Source organism: Hippoglossus stenolepis, chromosome 15 (assembly GCF_022539355.2).
Source record: "Hippoglossus stenolepis isolate QCI-W04-F060 chromosome 15, HSTE1.2, whole genome shotgun sequence".
In the NCBI taxonomy this organism is placed as follows: Eukaryota; Metazoa; Chordata; class Actinopteri; order Pleuronectiformes; family Pleuronectidae; genus Hippoglossus; species Hippoglossus stenolepis.
Window position 1 is genome coordinate 656,109 of NC_061497.1, and position 14,489 is coordinate 670,597.

Sequence of the window (14,489 nt, forward strand, 5' to 3'; positions counted from 1 at the left end):
GCTTTGGATAAAACTGTCAGCTAAATGACACGTAATGTGCACGATGTGAAGTTAAGAGCACTGAGAGTGTCGATCTATTTGAACTTATATGGGGTATCTAATGAGGTCTGGCATCATTGATCAGTCCCATGGCCTTGATGAAAAGAGGAACCCAGAGGCATTTGCTTTCACTTCAGGCCAGATGGTCAAGGCGCTCAGCCAAGCCACACTTAGTATGTATGCTGTCAGTCCTCAAATCATAACAGAACAATATAGTCATAGGTCCTAACAAGGTGTTTTCAGTAACATTGTGATTAAATCTAAACAACTTTAGTACGATTTGAGTGTAGTAAAGACGTCTGAGCACATGTTCAGTGCGGTCCAGAACTGAAGTGAGCCTGTGATGCAGAGATATGTGGCCAATGGCAACTGACGCATACGTGCACAAATAGACATCAAAGGGGGCTTGAGCCGCTGCCCTTTTTTCTTTGGGGGTGCTTTTTTATTTTTTTTAAATAAATTAATATTGTTTGTGCACAGCTTCCCTGCCAACAACTATATTGATTAAAGTAAAGGCTGTAATCAGAGTTTGTCATTTTAAGCTTTAGTTGCAGCGCACAAGAGTCAACTGAATGAATGTCAAATCAGTGTGGAGAGCACTGACCCCTGTCATACACTTACTGCTGTAGTCTGATTTTATTTTGTAAATTACAGCACACTTGTAATAACAGCAACATATAATACTTTTTAAATCATTTTTGAATACAAAGATTATTTAGATCAAAAAGATATTTGACTGATTTTATTAACTGATATTAATTGATGAAAAAGACGCCACGTGCAGAAATATAGGAAATTGTGGATGTGATACATTCAAATGCATCAAGATGCGTCTCCTTTGTTGCCTGCTTTTGTGATAAATCTAGTGAATACAAAAGACCATTGTCTCTGTGTGAACTGTTGAGTATTTAACAATAGTGTGAGGTTAATAAAATAAATTAAGTCAGATTTTCTACTATATTCAACATTTTGTTTTCTAAAAAAAATTTTGTATACATAATTATGAGAAGTGCCCTGTTTCTCACTTGAGCCCCGGCCCCCCAAAATGTCTGTGCACGTCCCTGGCAACTGACATTGTATAATATTCAAAGTCCCTTTGCTATTTAGTATTGCTGCCTTTTCTGGTTTTCACTTAAAGGTTTTATGATGGATTTTGAAATTGCTATGTAAGGTGATGTTACCACTTCATACATAGTAAGTTACTTATAACCATGATTTTACCCGAGCATCTATGACTTCAGTTTCTGTGATAATCTTTCCAGTTATGTCATGAGTGTTTTCATTTTTCTCAGTTTAAGAAATACTGACATTTTTTTTAATCTGTCAATGTGAGGCCCAAAACGTGCTGTTGCATTCCTTCGTTCTCTGTGGAATCAATTTTGGCAGAAATAAATTATTTTAAAAAAACGAAGCGCTGACGTTGGTTGCAATGTGGACATTTTAAATCTATTCTCCATTTGTGTGCATCTGTAGCACAGACATCCTGACCTCACTGGCTGCTAAAGAGTGAGCCTTCTCAGCTGCAGGGTCTGCTGTTGGCCTGCAGCTGTCACAAAGCCATGTTGACTGCTTCCTCTTCCCTACCCTGTGAGGTCAAGTTCCAATTCTCTGTATTCTGCCTTGTAAAAGCAGCACCAAATATCTGATCCAAACATAATACCAGGAAGCCAATTTTCTTCCAACTATGCTGGTATTTTAATTGTAATGGCTCTTCTGTCCTCACATGCTAAAGACTTTGTTCTATGCTCCTTCTTTCTCAGCAGAATCAGTGACTTGATCCAAAAATAGACAAATAAATGAAGAGCACTGAAGTTTGGTGCACATGGAGATTTCAGTTTGGTCTCCATGGATGTGCATCTGCCACACAGACATCACACCATTCATCACAGAGCAGTTAACTAACTGAGCCACCTCGACCACAGGGCCTCTCGGCTGCAGTTGTAAAAACACCGCTGGCAGCTGCCTCCTCCTCTTTGATGGGCTATTGTGTTTAATGCCACAGCTCACTATTCACCCTCATTAGAGTAGCACCTTCATATACACTGGTATTTCAGTGTCAACTGTTGCTGGCGAGCCATTGTGAAAAAAAAAACAGCGGGAGATCTTCCACAGGATTCACTGCGAGCAAGTGGGTTGACGACTGGGTTGACGACTTTTCTAACATGCGACAGATGCAAAAAGGGGGGAAAAAACGAATGTCTCCAGATTAGGTCATGTCCGAAAACAGCTTTAGAGAGATACTTTGATATAGGGAAGGCAGAATGATGTTTATGGCATTCATATACACGTAGTTCCTAAATAAGAACCACAGGAATCAATTTGTAAATCAGCGAAATCCCCCTTTTTAATTGGCATTTATCTCCATAGTTTTGAATTGTTTAATTTGAGTGCTAACTTTTTTTCTGTAACAAGTCCCTGATCAGTGGTCAGGATGATGAAAACATCCACTCCCAACACGTTTGTCATACTCCAGACCAGTATGTTGGCTTTCTAGATAATGTTTGTTCTGAAAGTCAGTATTTACCTGAACTCTCCTCCCCAGCATTCCGTTGCCCTCCTGTATTCTATTGCTTTTGGTCAGCTGGGTGCTACAAAAAGAAACGCATAAATGAAAATGGGGAATCTACATCGTGACAATCTTTGCCTTCAATGAACAGCAAACTTGTGTGCTTCCTCTGAGGTGCTGTGCATCTATTGTCTCAATCACTTTGGCTTATTGATCTGTCCCTCACCTCCTCTTTTCTTCTCTCTCTTTCTCCTCCCTCAGACTTGATTCAGTGCACGAATGAGATGAATGTGAACATCCCTCAGCTGGCTGACACACTGTTTGAGAGGACCACTAACACCAGCTGGGTTGTTGTCTTCAAGTCCCTCACCACTACACACCAACTGATGGTCTACGGCAATGAGGTCAGGCAGGAGATTGTTTTTGTTAAATGACAACATGCAGTATGTTATATTTGGTTATTCGATTACTTCAATCTAACACCTTCTTTGGGAACCACTACATTCAATGTTACATGCCCACAAGTCAAGCCCTTTGTCGCAGTTAGCTGGTTCACTTGTGGTGAACACCACTTGTGCCTGCACACAGAGCTCCTCATACTTCCTCCTCCTCATGTTTTTCTTGCAGAGATTCATTCAGTATCTGGCTTCAAGGAACACACTATTCAACCTGAGCAATTTTTTGGACAAAAGTGGATTACAAGGTATATTACCAACACTGTGCACACACTGTACAGATACTTGGCCAATATTCATGATGTTGCCATGACACTTACCTTAACCTCCCCACTTGTTCTGTTTTAACTGTAGGCTATGATATGTCAACGTTCATAAGGAGGTATAGCCGCTACCTGAATGAGAAGGCTGTGTCCTACAGACAAGTTGCTTTTGACTTCACTAAAGTAAAAAGAGGGTAAGCATCTTTTACTATTTATTTTTAGTGCTGACATCCACTTGAGGCAACCATAACATTGTTTTCCCAGAAACTTGGTCTTGTCTGACACCCATTGGAGGGGAACAGACAGGGCTGAATCTCATCTCAACAGTGTAACAATTGTATTTCCTACCATACATGTTGTGACAGTTGCACAAGCTCATTAGATATATGCAGCTTTTTTGCAGCTCCATTAAAGTATAACAGAGTTACAGTTTCTGTGCCATTTCAAAGGCAAAATACTTTGACAATATATGCTCTATATTGAGATGTAATCATTCATCAAAGCATGTATTTATTTCCACAGGTCCGATGGGTTGATGAGAACGATGAACACAGAGAAACTCCTCAAGACCATCCCTATCATCCAAAATCAGATGGATGTGTTACTTGATTTCAATGTGAGTGCACAGTACTGGCTGAACTAAATTGATTGCCAACTCCAGTTCCATATATTACATGCAATGTTCAATCTTTTGACCCAGTGGCTTGTTCAAAATTCAGGTCACCTCTGAAGAGCTTAAAACAACTCCACCTGTCTTCCAGGTCAATGCCAACGAACTGACAAATGGTGTGATCAACGCAGCTTTCATGCTTCTCTTCAAAGATGCGATCCGACTCTTTGCTGCCTACAATGAAGGCATAATCAACCTCCTGGGTAAAAACAAGCTTTTGTGTTGTCATGGCCTTGCACGTTTACTGTTTGGACTGTTGGTGTTTTCTGTGCATTATGGTGACGGTAAATGGTCTGTATTTATATAGAACTTTTCTAGTCTTGATGAGCACTCAAAGTGCTTTACAGTACAGCTTTTTGCCATCCACCCATTCACACACACATATCTTACCATTAGCATCTATGGGCATCACTTTTTTTTCTATGAGGAGCAATTTAGGTTTCAGTATCTTGGACAAGTACACTTCGGCATGCAGAAGGAAGACTGGGATCGAACCGCCGTCCTTCTTGTTAGAGGACGACTGCTCTACCCCCTCAGAATTCATACATTTTTTTATTCTGCTTAGTCTTTAAAACATTTAAACAATGAATTGCCCCATCCCTTCCCAACAATACACATATGCAGCATTCTCCCAAATTGTAAATAATATCAGTAATCCATCATGGTCAAAAGATCACAATTTACAAACAGGAATATATTATACTTTATAAGTAACTGCCCCTCTATTTATGTACTCTGTTAACAACTTTTCCCCATATCCTGTTGAATTTCATTGGTTGGAGTAATGTTATTCGTTATTTTTTTCTGTAGTGCATTATGACAATAGCTCACTCCACCATTGCTTAATGAAGGTGAATGGTTAGACTTTAGTTAATTAGTATATATTTTTTCTGCAGTCATTATTCATTATATTAATAGTTTATTTTCATCATAATGTTAACCTAAAACATTTAACTAAAATAAAATGATGATGATGTTTGTCATAATATTTTTGTTGTGCTTGTTTTCTTATATGAACAGAGAAATACTTTGACATGAAGAAAGTCCAGTGCAAAGAAGGACTTGATATCTACAAAAAATTCCTTACACGAATGACAAGAATCTCAGAGTTCCTCAAAGTTGCAGAGGTAAGTCAGGAACCTCAGATCAGCCAGTCAGAGATGTAAAGGGGCCTGTAGTCATTTAGATAGGTCAGCAATTTTGTGCTCATCTAAAATCTGGTGGTCCTTGTTCTCTTCCTGCAGCAAGTGGGGATTGATAGAGGAGACATCCCAGATTTGTCTCAGGTAAGCTTTGATAACTATTACTTATAATAACATACACCCATCACCTCTTTGTTGGTTGTCCTTAACAAAAGCGTGTAGAATGGCCAAATCCTGCACAATTATGCATCTTATTTATATAATAATGTCTTGCTAAAGTGTATATTGTAGCATGCATATTTGACATTTGTCAGAAAGGGCACACAAATGTCCTTTTAGGTGGCAAATCATTGTAGGAAAATGACTGAAATTACAGTAAGAATGCCGTCAATGTGCAGTAGTACCTTCTCTTAAAAACTTCTCATTTGAGTGACCAGTAATTATAGTCTTCCATTTATTGAAATAACATTGGTGACAGTATATTAAATTGACAGTTTGCCAAATCACAAGAAGTGGTACTGGTATCCAGCTGTGATGAGGTTTTAAGATGCCACTGAGAATTCCAGTAGAGATGAGTGTAATATTATTTGTATTGCATTTGTTGGGTTTTTCTATTTTGGCATCACAAACCTATTTCCACTTGCCATCATTGTATTTGTGTTTAACATCTCAAACCCTTGAGCCATAAAATCAAACGTATCGTCACTCAAACCTCTGATTTGTTTGAGAAATTCCGCAGGTCATTTTCTCTCTATAATACACATCTATGGGAGTTTAATAAGGTTGTTGTTCAGCACTGAACCTAATGACTGCTTGGTCTGATACTCAGATTTCTAAATCTCTTTGTAACTTCTACTTATTGTGAACAATTCACTGCTGTGGCACTGAAATGTGTGGTTATTGTATTAGTTTACGTAAATGCACAGTAACACTGATGAGGCCCACTGTTGCATGTAGTACTTTTTCCAAATACACTGTAAAGCAGCTTATGATTAAAGGTGATAAGTACACTGACACTGTAATACTCTATCTGTAGATACTTATGTGTTCTCTTATTGGGTTAGACATCCTTAATAAACTTCCAAAATTTGGCTGTTATTATCCTTTCACAGACTGCATACCCTCCTGCAGCTTTAGGCCTAAGAACTTTTAACACCAAGTGCTGTGCACGCCAGCCAGGCATTGCATGAGCCCACGATTGCACATCCAAACACCTTGCTGCTCACATTCACTTCTGACCTTGCACGTCGTACAGCAAATAAAGGTGTGACTCAAGGGTTGTAGAGTGGGATATGATGGACCCATCTTACATAGACCAGTGACCTGCTCAGTGTAGCATTATTTAGAAATTACATTTATTTAGAGACTCTGAAGTTAATTATGTATTTATGGTAGCAGATCAACTAAAATAAGATTAGCGTTCTCCTAAAAGGTGTCTTAATAATATCTTGACAGTTGCCACCTTTATTTTCTGTATTTCCCCTTTTCTATCTCTCTGTTTTCAGTTTACAGTTTGTGTAAGTATCTGGACCTTTTCTCTCTCTGTCTCTGTATTTGAGAGTAGTTTATGTAGTCTTGGCAATAAGCTGGCATGCTTCAGTGTTGCTATTTTTCAGAAGACATGTTGTAATAGCTTTTCCTCAGCCTTTGAAACCTAATGTGTGTCAATGACATTCATGCTAGGCCCCCAGCAGCCTGCTGGATGCCCTGGAACAGCACTTGGCCTCTTTAGAGGGAAAGAAAGTCAAAGACTCAACAGCAGCCAGCAGGTAGGTCTGCTTCATCTGGTTTGAGTTAGTTTTTTTTCTCCAGTGTTGAAAATGGTAAAAAAAAGTGCACTTGTTGCTATTAATTAATATCATATTTCATAACACACTAGAAACAAGTGAACTTTGACACCACAGTGAGGTAAAGCAGTAGGTGTACCAATGTCCAGTTGTCAAAATTGAAGGTGTTTTAATGGCGCTGCTGTTTTCTGTGTGTGTCTCTGATTCAGGGCCAGCACCCTCTCCAGTGCGGTCTCTTCCCTGGCCAACACCGGCATCTCTTTCACCAAAGTGGACGAGAGGGAAAAACAGGCAGCCCTGGAGGAAGAGCAGTCTCGTCTAAAAACACTAAAAGTACATTTTCTTCACTCTCCTACATTCCTTTCAACGTAGTTCACTTCTAGAGAGGCCCCCAAGTGTCACTGAAATACTAACATAGCTTTTCATCAATTAATAACTACTTTTAAGATAAAAAGAGGCATTGATAAAGTTATTGTCAAATTGAATTAAGATACAAATTAATCTGGCACTCAAAAGTTGCTGAGTCATTAAGCTTCTCCTTTACCCTTTCTATGACACTTTGCAAATTAGCCATGACATTTAAAAGGTTTTATAGATTAAGAATGAATTTGTAAACAGATTTATTTTTATTAATAAATGAATTTGACTTATTACCATTTCTGGGACATTTGTGATCCTCCATACACGTCAGGCCAGAGCATCATCATTCTGAAATTTGTAGATGAACTTTTTCCGGAAGTTTTCTCCAAATCAGTAACAATGCTTTCATCCTTTTGTGTGATAGTCACTCCTCATTATGTTGCCCTGTGTTTCTCTGAGTCCTGAAATGTTTAAGTAGAGTTTTAGTGTGTCATGGGTTGTGGCACAAACAAAGTTACCTCTGAGGTGGATGTTTTGACTAAAATCATTTTCTAATGGTACTGTGGCAAGCTTTAAACTTTTCCTTAGCTGCTGCAATGAAGTTTAAAGAATTCCTACAATTTGTGTCATTAAGATTCACTTTCTCGTGATTGTATTAAGCATAACCACAACAATTGATCCAAATTGTGAGTCTTGTGAAGGCCCTGTGTTGCAGTGCACTCCACTCCTATTACCTGCCTCTCCTTTTTGAGCTGTCAAATTGAAGCAACATTTTTTAGTACAACAAGTTGAATATTTGGATGCACGTTAGCCTACATGTTTCTAACATCACAATTGTGGTAGGAGCAGCGTCTTAAAGACCTCCAGAGGAATCCTGCAACCGCAACCACAGACTCCTCCCCTGTCTCCACATTGGGTGGAACAATCAATTCAGCCCCTGCCATTGACCTCTTCTCCACCCCCAGCTCCACCAACAGGTAAGGCATTCGCACCCAGTCAGCCATCTTAAAGTGACCCTCCCCAGTTCAGTTTCATGGCTTCTCTAAGTGTCTTGAATGGGATGTATAATAATGTGTATACATGTAGATTCAGATTAACATATTCAGTTCATCAAATCTTTATTAATTAAACAGCATCAACTAAAGGGAAAACCATTTTAAATTAGTGTCTTATGTCAACTGATGTGTTTTATCTTTTGGGGCTTTTGAGCTAATGGGCTGGTAGGTTTATTTAGATGCAAGTAGAGGTTTGTTACAAAATCTTTTAAATCGGTTTCACTGTTGTTTTTGTTAAGATCAGTTGAAACTTTGATCCTTTATGGAAACTGGGCCAGTGCTGATAACATAATATGGACTGCTGTTGAAAATGGGGACAGAATAACAAGTCAACAAAATATACCCTTTTGCTGAGGACAATTGCAGTTGTAACTTTTTCTTTGAACTGAGAACGTGACACTCTTTGAATGAGTGACCGATTTATCTTCTGCTCCTGCTTGTTCCCTCCAGCACGTCCAAGGCAGCCAATGACCTTCTGGACCTGCAGCCAACCTTCCAGCAGTCGCTGCCTCCCACCACCAATAACTCATGGGGAGGTCAGAGCTCTTGGCAACACTTCAGTCCACACTGCCACTACCTTTTTTATACACGCACATGCACACTTACATATGCACACAATACCAAACATAAGTTTTATTAGTTGTAACTACTTATAACCCAGTGCTGAAACTTACTTATGCTTGATTCATGTCTTTTCTTTGATGTATTTTGAATTGTAGATTAGGGTTCTCCCGATAATAGCATTTCAAACTCGATACCGATACCCAGGGAAATACTCTATACCATTTTTGATACCACTGGGGGGAAAAAAAATGAAAAAGATAACAAATACCACTTTTCCGACACAAATAATTGTGTTGTCCTGTTAAATGAACATTGTCTATTATCATTACAGAAGGGCAGGACTGGTAACGTTTGCTGCCTAGCTGCCACGTTAACGTTAGTTGTTTTAATATAAGCCATAACCGTTAGACGCTAGCTTAATGATAACTCAACTGCTAATGATGCTAATTGCTAAAAGTTAAAAGGCTAATGTTAACGCGTGCCGCCGGCCAGGTTAATACTTCAATGTTGTTGACACAGGAGCTTTACCGATCTCTCAAAATTCATCAAAAAAGACTGGGTTGTCGGGTCTAAAGAGCCACTTTGTCGTGTTGTTTGCATATAGGCTCATCGACACCCTCAGTCTTTCCCTGGTCATTTGGCTTGTATGCAAAATACTTCCAAATGACTAAAACTGGTCACGAAGGCCCTTCAGCAGCATCACTGCCATGTTAGGTTAGGTTTATGCTGGCGACACCAGCTCAGTGTTGTGAACGTCAACTAGCGTTCATGTGTACAGCTGCTAGTGAGGGGAGGGGCTGTGTCCTGCCTGTCTGCAGCGGTGCTGTGTGAAGTTATGTGTCAACTAAAGGAGACGAAGACGACACTGTTGGTTTCACTACTATTGCAAATGAGTATCTTATCCGATATACATTTTTAGTGTCTATTGTAGATAGTCATACTTACTTATTCTGCTTATTCAGGCAAATTAAAGCAGTATGATTTGTCTGGCAGGTTGGGGTGGACTCATTGTCTGCGTATTGTATGCGGCACTAGCAGTGTTACAGACCAAGATTGATCCCTACCGATCGACAGCAGTTTGGAACCTTTTTGAACCGTGGAGTAATTGCAAATTTTACATATTCTTGTCGAATCAAAGCAGTTGTGTGTTCATGAGCGTTATGTGTTCCTGGAGACAGGCAGTTGTTTGTCAATGAACTCTGCATGTATGGGAGTATTTTTGAGTCCTGGTTAAATATATTGATGAAGGAAGAAGGGTGGTGAACAAAACTGTCACGTATGTAGGCAAATTAGAATATTTGCAAATTAGAATGCCGTGGTCTGCCACACTCTTGATAATAAATGGGAAACACAACACAACAAAGGCTATTTTAATTCACTATTTAACATGTAAATATTAAATATTCTACTTTAAAACTTGATTTAAACATTTCGACACCTGCAATATTGCAAAACTTCCTTGTTATGATTGTTCTGCAGATAAATAGAAAGCAAAGTTGTATTATACGTGACCAAAAAACATGGTCTGATCCAATCCACGTTTTGTGATCTGTTGCATCTCTTTCAGACTCAATAACTTGTTAGAATTATAAATCACCTTCCAGGTTTATAGTCACAGACCATGTAAATGGGTTTTGTGTAGTGTATTGAACCATTACATTTGCTAACATTAGTGCGAACTGAACAGTATTGGAGGGGAGGTACATATACATCATCATGATCGCATTTTTTAATTATGCATGACATCATTCCGACTTCTTTGTGACTTCTTATGAAATCACTTATCATATGACATCATAGGTTTCTGATGAATATAAGCTTTAGATTGTGTCTCTTTTCATTGTGGAGATATCTTGGAAAATGTTCCTTTTGGACCATATTTTTTTTTACCTTGACCTTTGACTGATCAGCTCCATCAGTTAAACATCTGTAGTTACCCTCCCAAGTAATATTCTCAACAAGATTGTTTAGAATCTATCCATCCATGCATTGAGTTTTTCTGTACATATACAGACAGACAGGGCGGAAAATGATGCAATAAAAAACAATATATAGTATCATATTAATGTACCTTTAAGAAAAAGTAGATGTATGTTTGTATATGACATGAGAAACATACTAGAGTGTTATGTTGATTTGCATAGAAATCTGATGTTTTCACATCACACAGACATTGAAACACGAGTTTATGGCAAAATATGAACATTATGCACAGAAGTATAGTGTGGGGTAGCTAAGATATGATGAAGTGTGAAGACACCCCCACACCCAACTTTGAAAATGCTGTCGTAGCTGTAGATGCTGTCGTAGCCCGAGCACAGTGCCTGGTTGCAGTTGCCAGCTTATCTCATATCGCTTTATAATGTGTGCTTTTCACTTGAGTCGCATATCAAAAGGTATGTAAATAACGTACTACAGTCCCATATCAGCAGTGTTTGTCTGTAATTCAGGCTATTAGTGAGCGGATGAGGCCATCTAGTTTCAGATCAGGTAACGGAGTCCATGCTCATTCATGTCAAGCAACATTGGTTTGATTGGACAAAGCTTTTCCAAAATTTAATGCACTTTGGAGTTTTTGATAGACTGACATGTTCATTGTAGACCAAGGTAATATGAGTCAGTTTGAAAGCTTATTAATGAATGAATGCGTAATGACACTATCTGTTCGTGTTACCATATATGGATGCCTTGTCCTTGTTTGTGTTTACTATATTTTGTCACAAGACTGGTTATGCAAGCCTCCACAAGTTGACACACATTTTAAACACTGACACTAGACACAGTTGTTTTATTATGAGCCCAGATGTGAGCTCGTGTGCTGGACCCTGAGCCCTCTGACAATAAAGGGCCTTAACCTGTGGACTGCTTGATAATGCAGATAGTCAGACCTGAAATATGGGTTAATAACAGTTGGGATATGTTATCAGCCCATTGCTGTGTCTCTAATGCCATATTAGATATCCTCACCTGCATCACTGCCATCGTCCCCCTGCATGTCATCTTGCATAGACCTTTTGTTAACTTTTCTCACCCTCATTTCCATCATAATCTCTCTGTTCCTTCTTTGTTTCTTTTCCTCTTTTTCTCCCCCTCTGCCCACTCAGATCCTTTTAACTATGCTGCAGAAGCTGTGGAGGATTCTACTCCAAACTCAAACCCTTTCATCACAATACCTGTTGTCGATGCTGTCCACCCGTCCACGGTGTCCTCGGACGCTGGCAGTCTGTCCTCTCGGACACCTAGTCATGAAGTGTTCGGTGGGATTATTTTGCTGCATCTCTTTCTTACACACAAAATAATGTGTTGTACTGATGTTACAAGGCTCGAAAAACTCCTAGTTGATGATTTACTGAAGGTGCAGTTGGAGTATGCAGTTTCTGAGCAGTAGGGAAATAAATAGAGGAAATGCCTGAAGTTGTTTCGGGTCATTTGGTCGGAACATACTGTTTCTTGACACTTCTCACATTCATCAAAGATCTGGCATGCTGCCCTGGTCCAAATATTTGCTTCCTTCCACAATCAGGCCAGTTCCCCATGTTTATCTCATCTCCTAACATTGTTTAATTTAGGCTGTTTAATCTCTTATTTACTCTCTGTCTCTGTTTGTATTTCAAAGGCCCAAACTCTTTGTTGCATGAATGTCCATCTTCATTAGCAGCTTTTTCTGGTTTTCTCCAGATCATTACACTCCTTTTTTTGACTCCAGCTCTTCGCTGACATCTGATCTTGAAACTGGTGCACAGATAGAGACATTTATCACAGGTACTATGGTGGAAACTGTTTGGCTGCTACATTGCTGACATGCAGGTCCTAATAATGTTAAGTAGCATTTGTGAGTTGTAATGGCGTCTCCAAGTTAAAATCTAAGTGTTCCTCTTGAACATGCTGCCCTCCTCGCTCCGTACTTCCTAAAACATCTAAGAGCAGTGTGAGCCTGCATTGTGTTTGTGCGCTGCAGTTAATTTTGTTTTGTATTTAGTCTAGCCCTGTGATGAGTGCTGGCTTCCTCTGCTTTTGTCCTGCAAATCCTGATCTGTGTTTTTCCTCTGTAAAACAGCCATTCCCACAGTTGCTTGGCTTGCTTGCTGCTCTTTCACTGTTGCTTTTTTCTGGTCTCATATCTTCATAATCTCTCCTTTTCCTCCTGCTTCTCTCTCTGTCTGGTTCTCTGCCTGCCTGCTGTTGTTTCTGTATGTCAGACTCCTTCTGTGGGCCAAGCCCTTACACCACCCTCTTCCAATCTGAGCCCCCTGCTGTAGCTGGTCTATTCAGAGGTAGGTACACTCAGGTTGATCTCAGAATCTGGATCTCAGAAATCCAGTATATCTGATGTACCGTACGTTGGGTCGTGTATTTCATTTGGGGAAATGGATCCAGTGACATCAAGTTTTTTGCAGCATAGTGGAGTTTAATTGAGAAACACTGATGGTAAATGTCTGATTTTGGTGGTGTGTTCTGTAGAGCTGCAATACACAATTATTTTTATTGTAGATTTATCTGCAGATCTATCTCAATATCTTTTATGAAATGATAGAAAATAAGTTGTTTTTTGTCCAACCCACTCAGAGAATGTTTGGTATGTTTGCTGGAAAGCGACAGTGAATCAGTTATCAAAAGTCACTGATGACTTTCTTTGGCTGACTTACTGTTCAGCTTTGGATCAACGTGTTTCCAAACTGCATTGTTTGTTAATTCTTTAATAGAGTGGATCCTGTGAAGTGGAACTGTATCCGGACACTTTGCGCAATGTCAAGACCTGCATACATGGCTTCCATAGAAACAATACACAAGGCAGTTCTGACATGCATCACAGCATGTCACTGGTTGTTGCCCTTGACTAATGAGAATTTCATTGAAAGGCAAAGTCAACCATAACCTGCGAAGAAATGAAAACACAGCACTGGTCAGGATGGGTTTCTAATGATAGCACCTAGCATGCTCACTTTGTATCTACAAGGGCAAGTGAACAGCTTTACAAAAAAACTCTTTAAGTATTTTGTGTGTTTTTTTAAATCTCCCTGTGTTTGTCTTGTCCTGGGAGGAACAATGGTGATGTGATGTCAGTATCTGACGGTTCATTTTCTTTTGGGCCTCACTAGGGTTTACAGCCTCCCCAACACCACAGCAGCCACAAAACTCTCGAGGCCTTAACGTCGACTTTGACTCAGTATTTGGCAACAACACTAATGGTAACAACCTGGATTCCACTGGTAAGTTATCCTACACACACTGACACCTTCTCTACCCATTTCCCTTTGGGAGTCAGCAGGCCTCATCAAAACTCCTGCTACTGTTTGCAGTGTTTTGGGACTAATTCTTTGGATCATGTTGAGGCTAGGCAAATCAAAGTGCTGGACTTTGAGTTGTTTGTCAGTGTGTGTGATTGTGTGGACAATAAATGTTCTGAGCGTATTCCAAACCAAACATTCATGCCTCATCAGACAATGAAAGTGTTTTCCCTTGATATGACAAAAGATTTTTTAGGTCACCAGCGACTTTGTGCCAATGGCTTTTCATTAGTCTTTTGTCATATGGACAAACAAATAATAACTTTATTTGTATAGCACTTATCTAAACAAGTAACAAAGTGCTTCCCAAAAAGATGAATGAACTAAAACTTTTTCAATCTGATTTGAAAATAACCTAAT

General features: G+C 39.4%; 1 protein-coding gene across 22 annotated transcripts in view; it reads left to right on the forward strand.

Moving 5' to 3' along the window:
* Positions 1-14,489, forward strand: part of picalma (phosphatidylinositol binding clathrin assembly protein a) — a 37,617-nt gene that overhangs the window by 14,361 nt on the left and 8,767 nt on the right. For 5 of the 22 annotated variants that reach the window (XM_035177937.2, XM_035177936.2, XM_035177945.2 and 2 more), the window contains 16 exons: positions 2,807-2,949; positions 3,173-3,248; positions 3,355-3,457; positions 3,786-3,879; positions 3,983-4,136; positions 4,954-5,060; positions 5,178-5,219; positions 6,581-6,592; positions 6,759-6,844; positions 7,072-7,195; positions 8,066-8,199; positions 8,728-8,813; positions 11,946-12,098; positions 12,520-12,603; positions 13,041-13,115; positions 13,941-14,051. In XM_035177937.2, coding sequence (XP_035033828.1) covers positions 2,807-2,949; positions 3,173-3,248; positions 3,355-3,457; positions 3,786-3,879; positions 3,983-4,136; positions 4,954-5,060; positions 5,178-5,219; positions 6,581-6,592; positions 6,759-6,844; positions 7,072-7,195; positions 8,066-8,199; positions 8,728-8,813; positions 11,946-12,098; positions 12,520-12,603; positions 13,041-13,115; positions 13,941-14,051 — 1,584 coding nt within the window. The remainder of the gene's footprint in view (positions 1-2,806; positions 2,950-3,172; positions 3,249-3,354; positions 3,458-3,785; positions 3,880-3,982; positions 4,137-4,953; positions 5,061-5,177; positions 5,220-6,580; positions 6,593-6,758; positions 6,845-7,071; positions 7,196-8,065; positions 8,200-8,727; positions 8,814-11,945; positions 12,099-12,519; positions 12,604-13,040; positions 13,116-13,940; positions 14,052-14,489) is intronic. The other 17 variants (XM_035177960.2, XM_035177956.2, XM_035177959.2 and 14 more) reach the window with 13 other exon arrangements.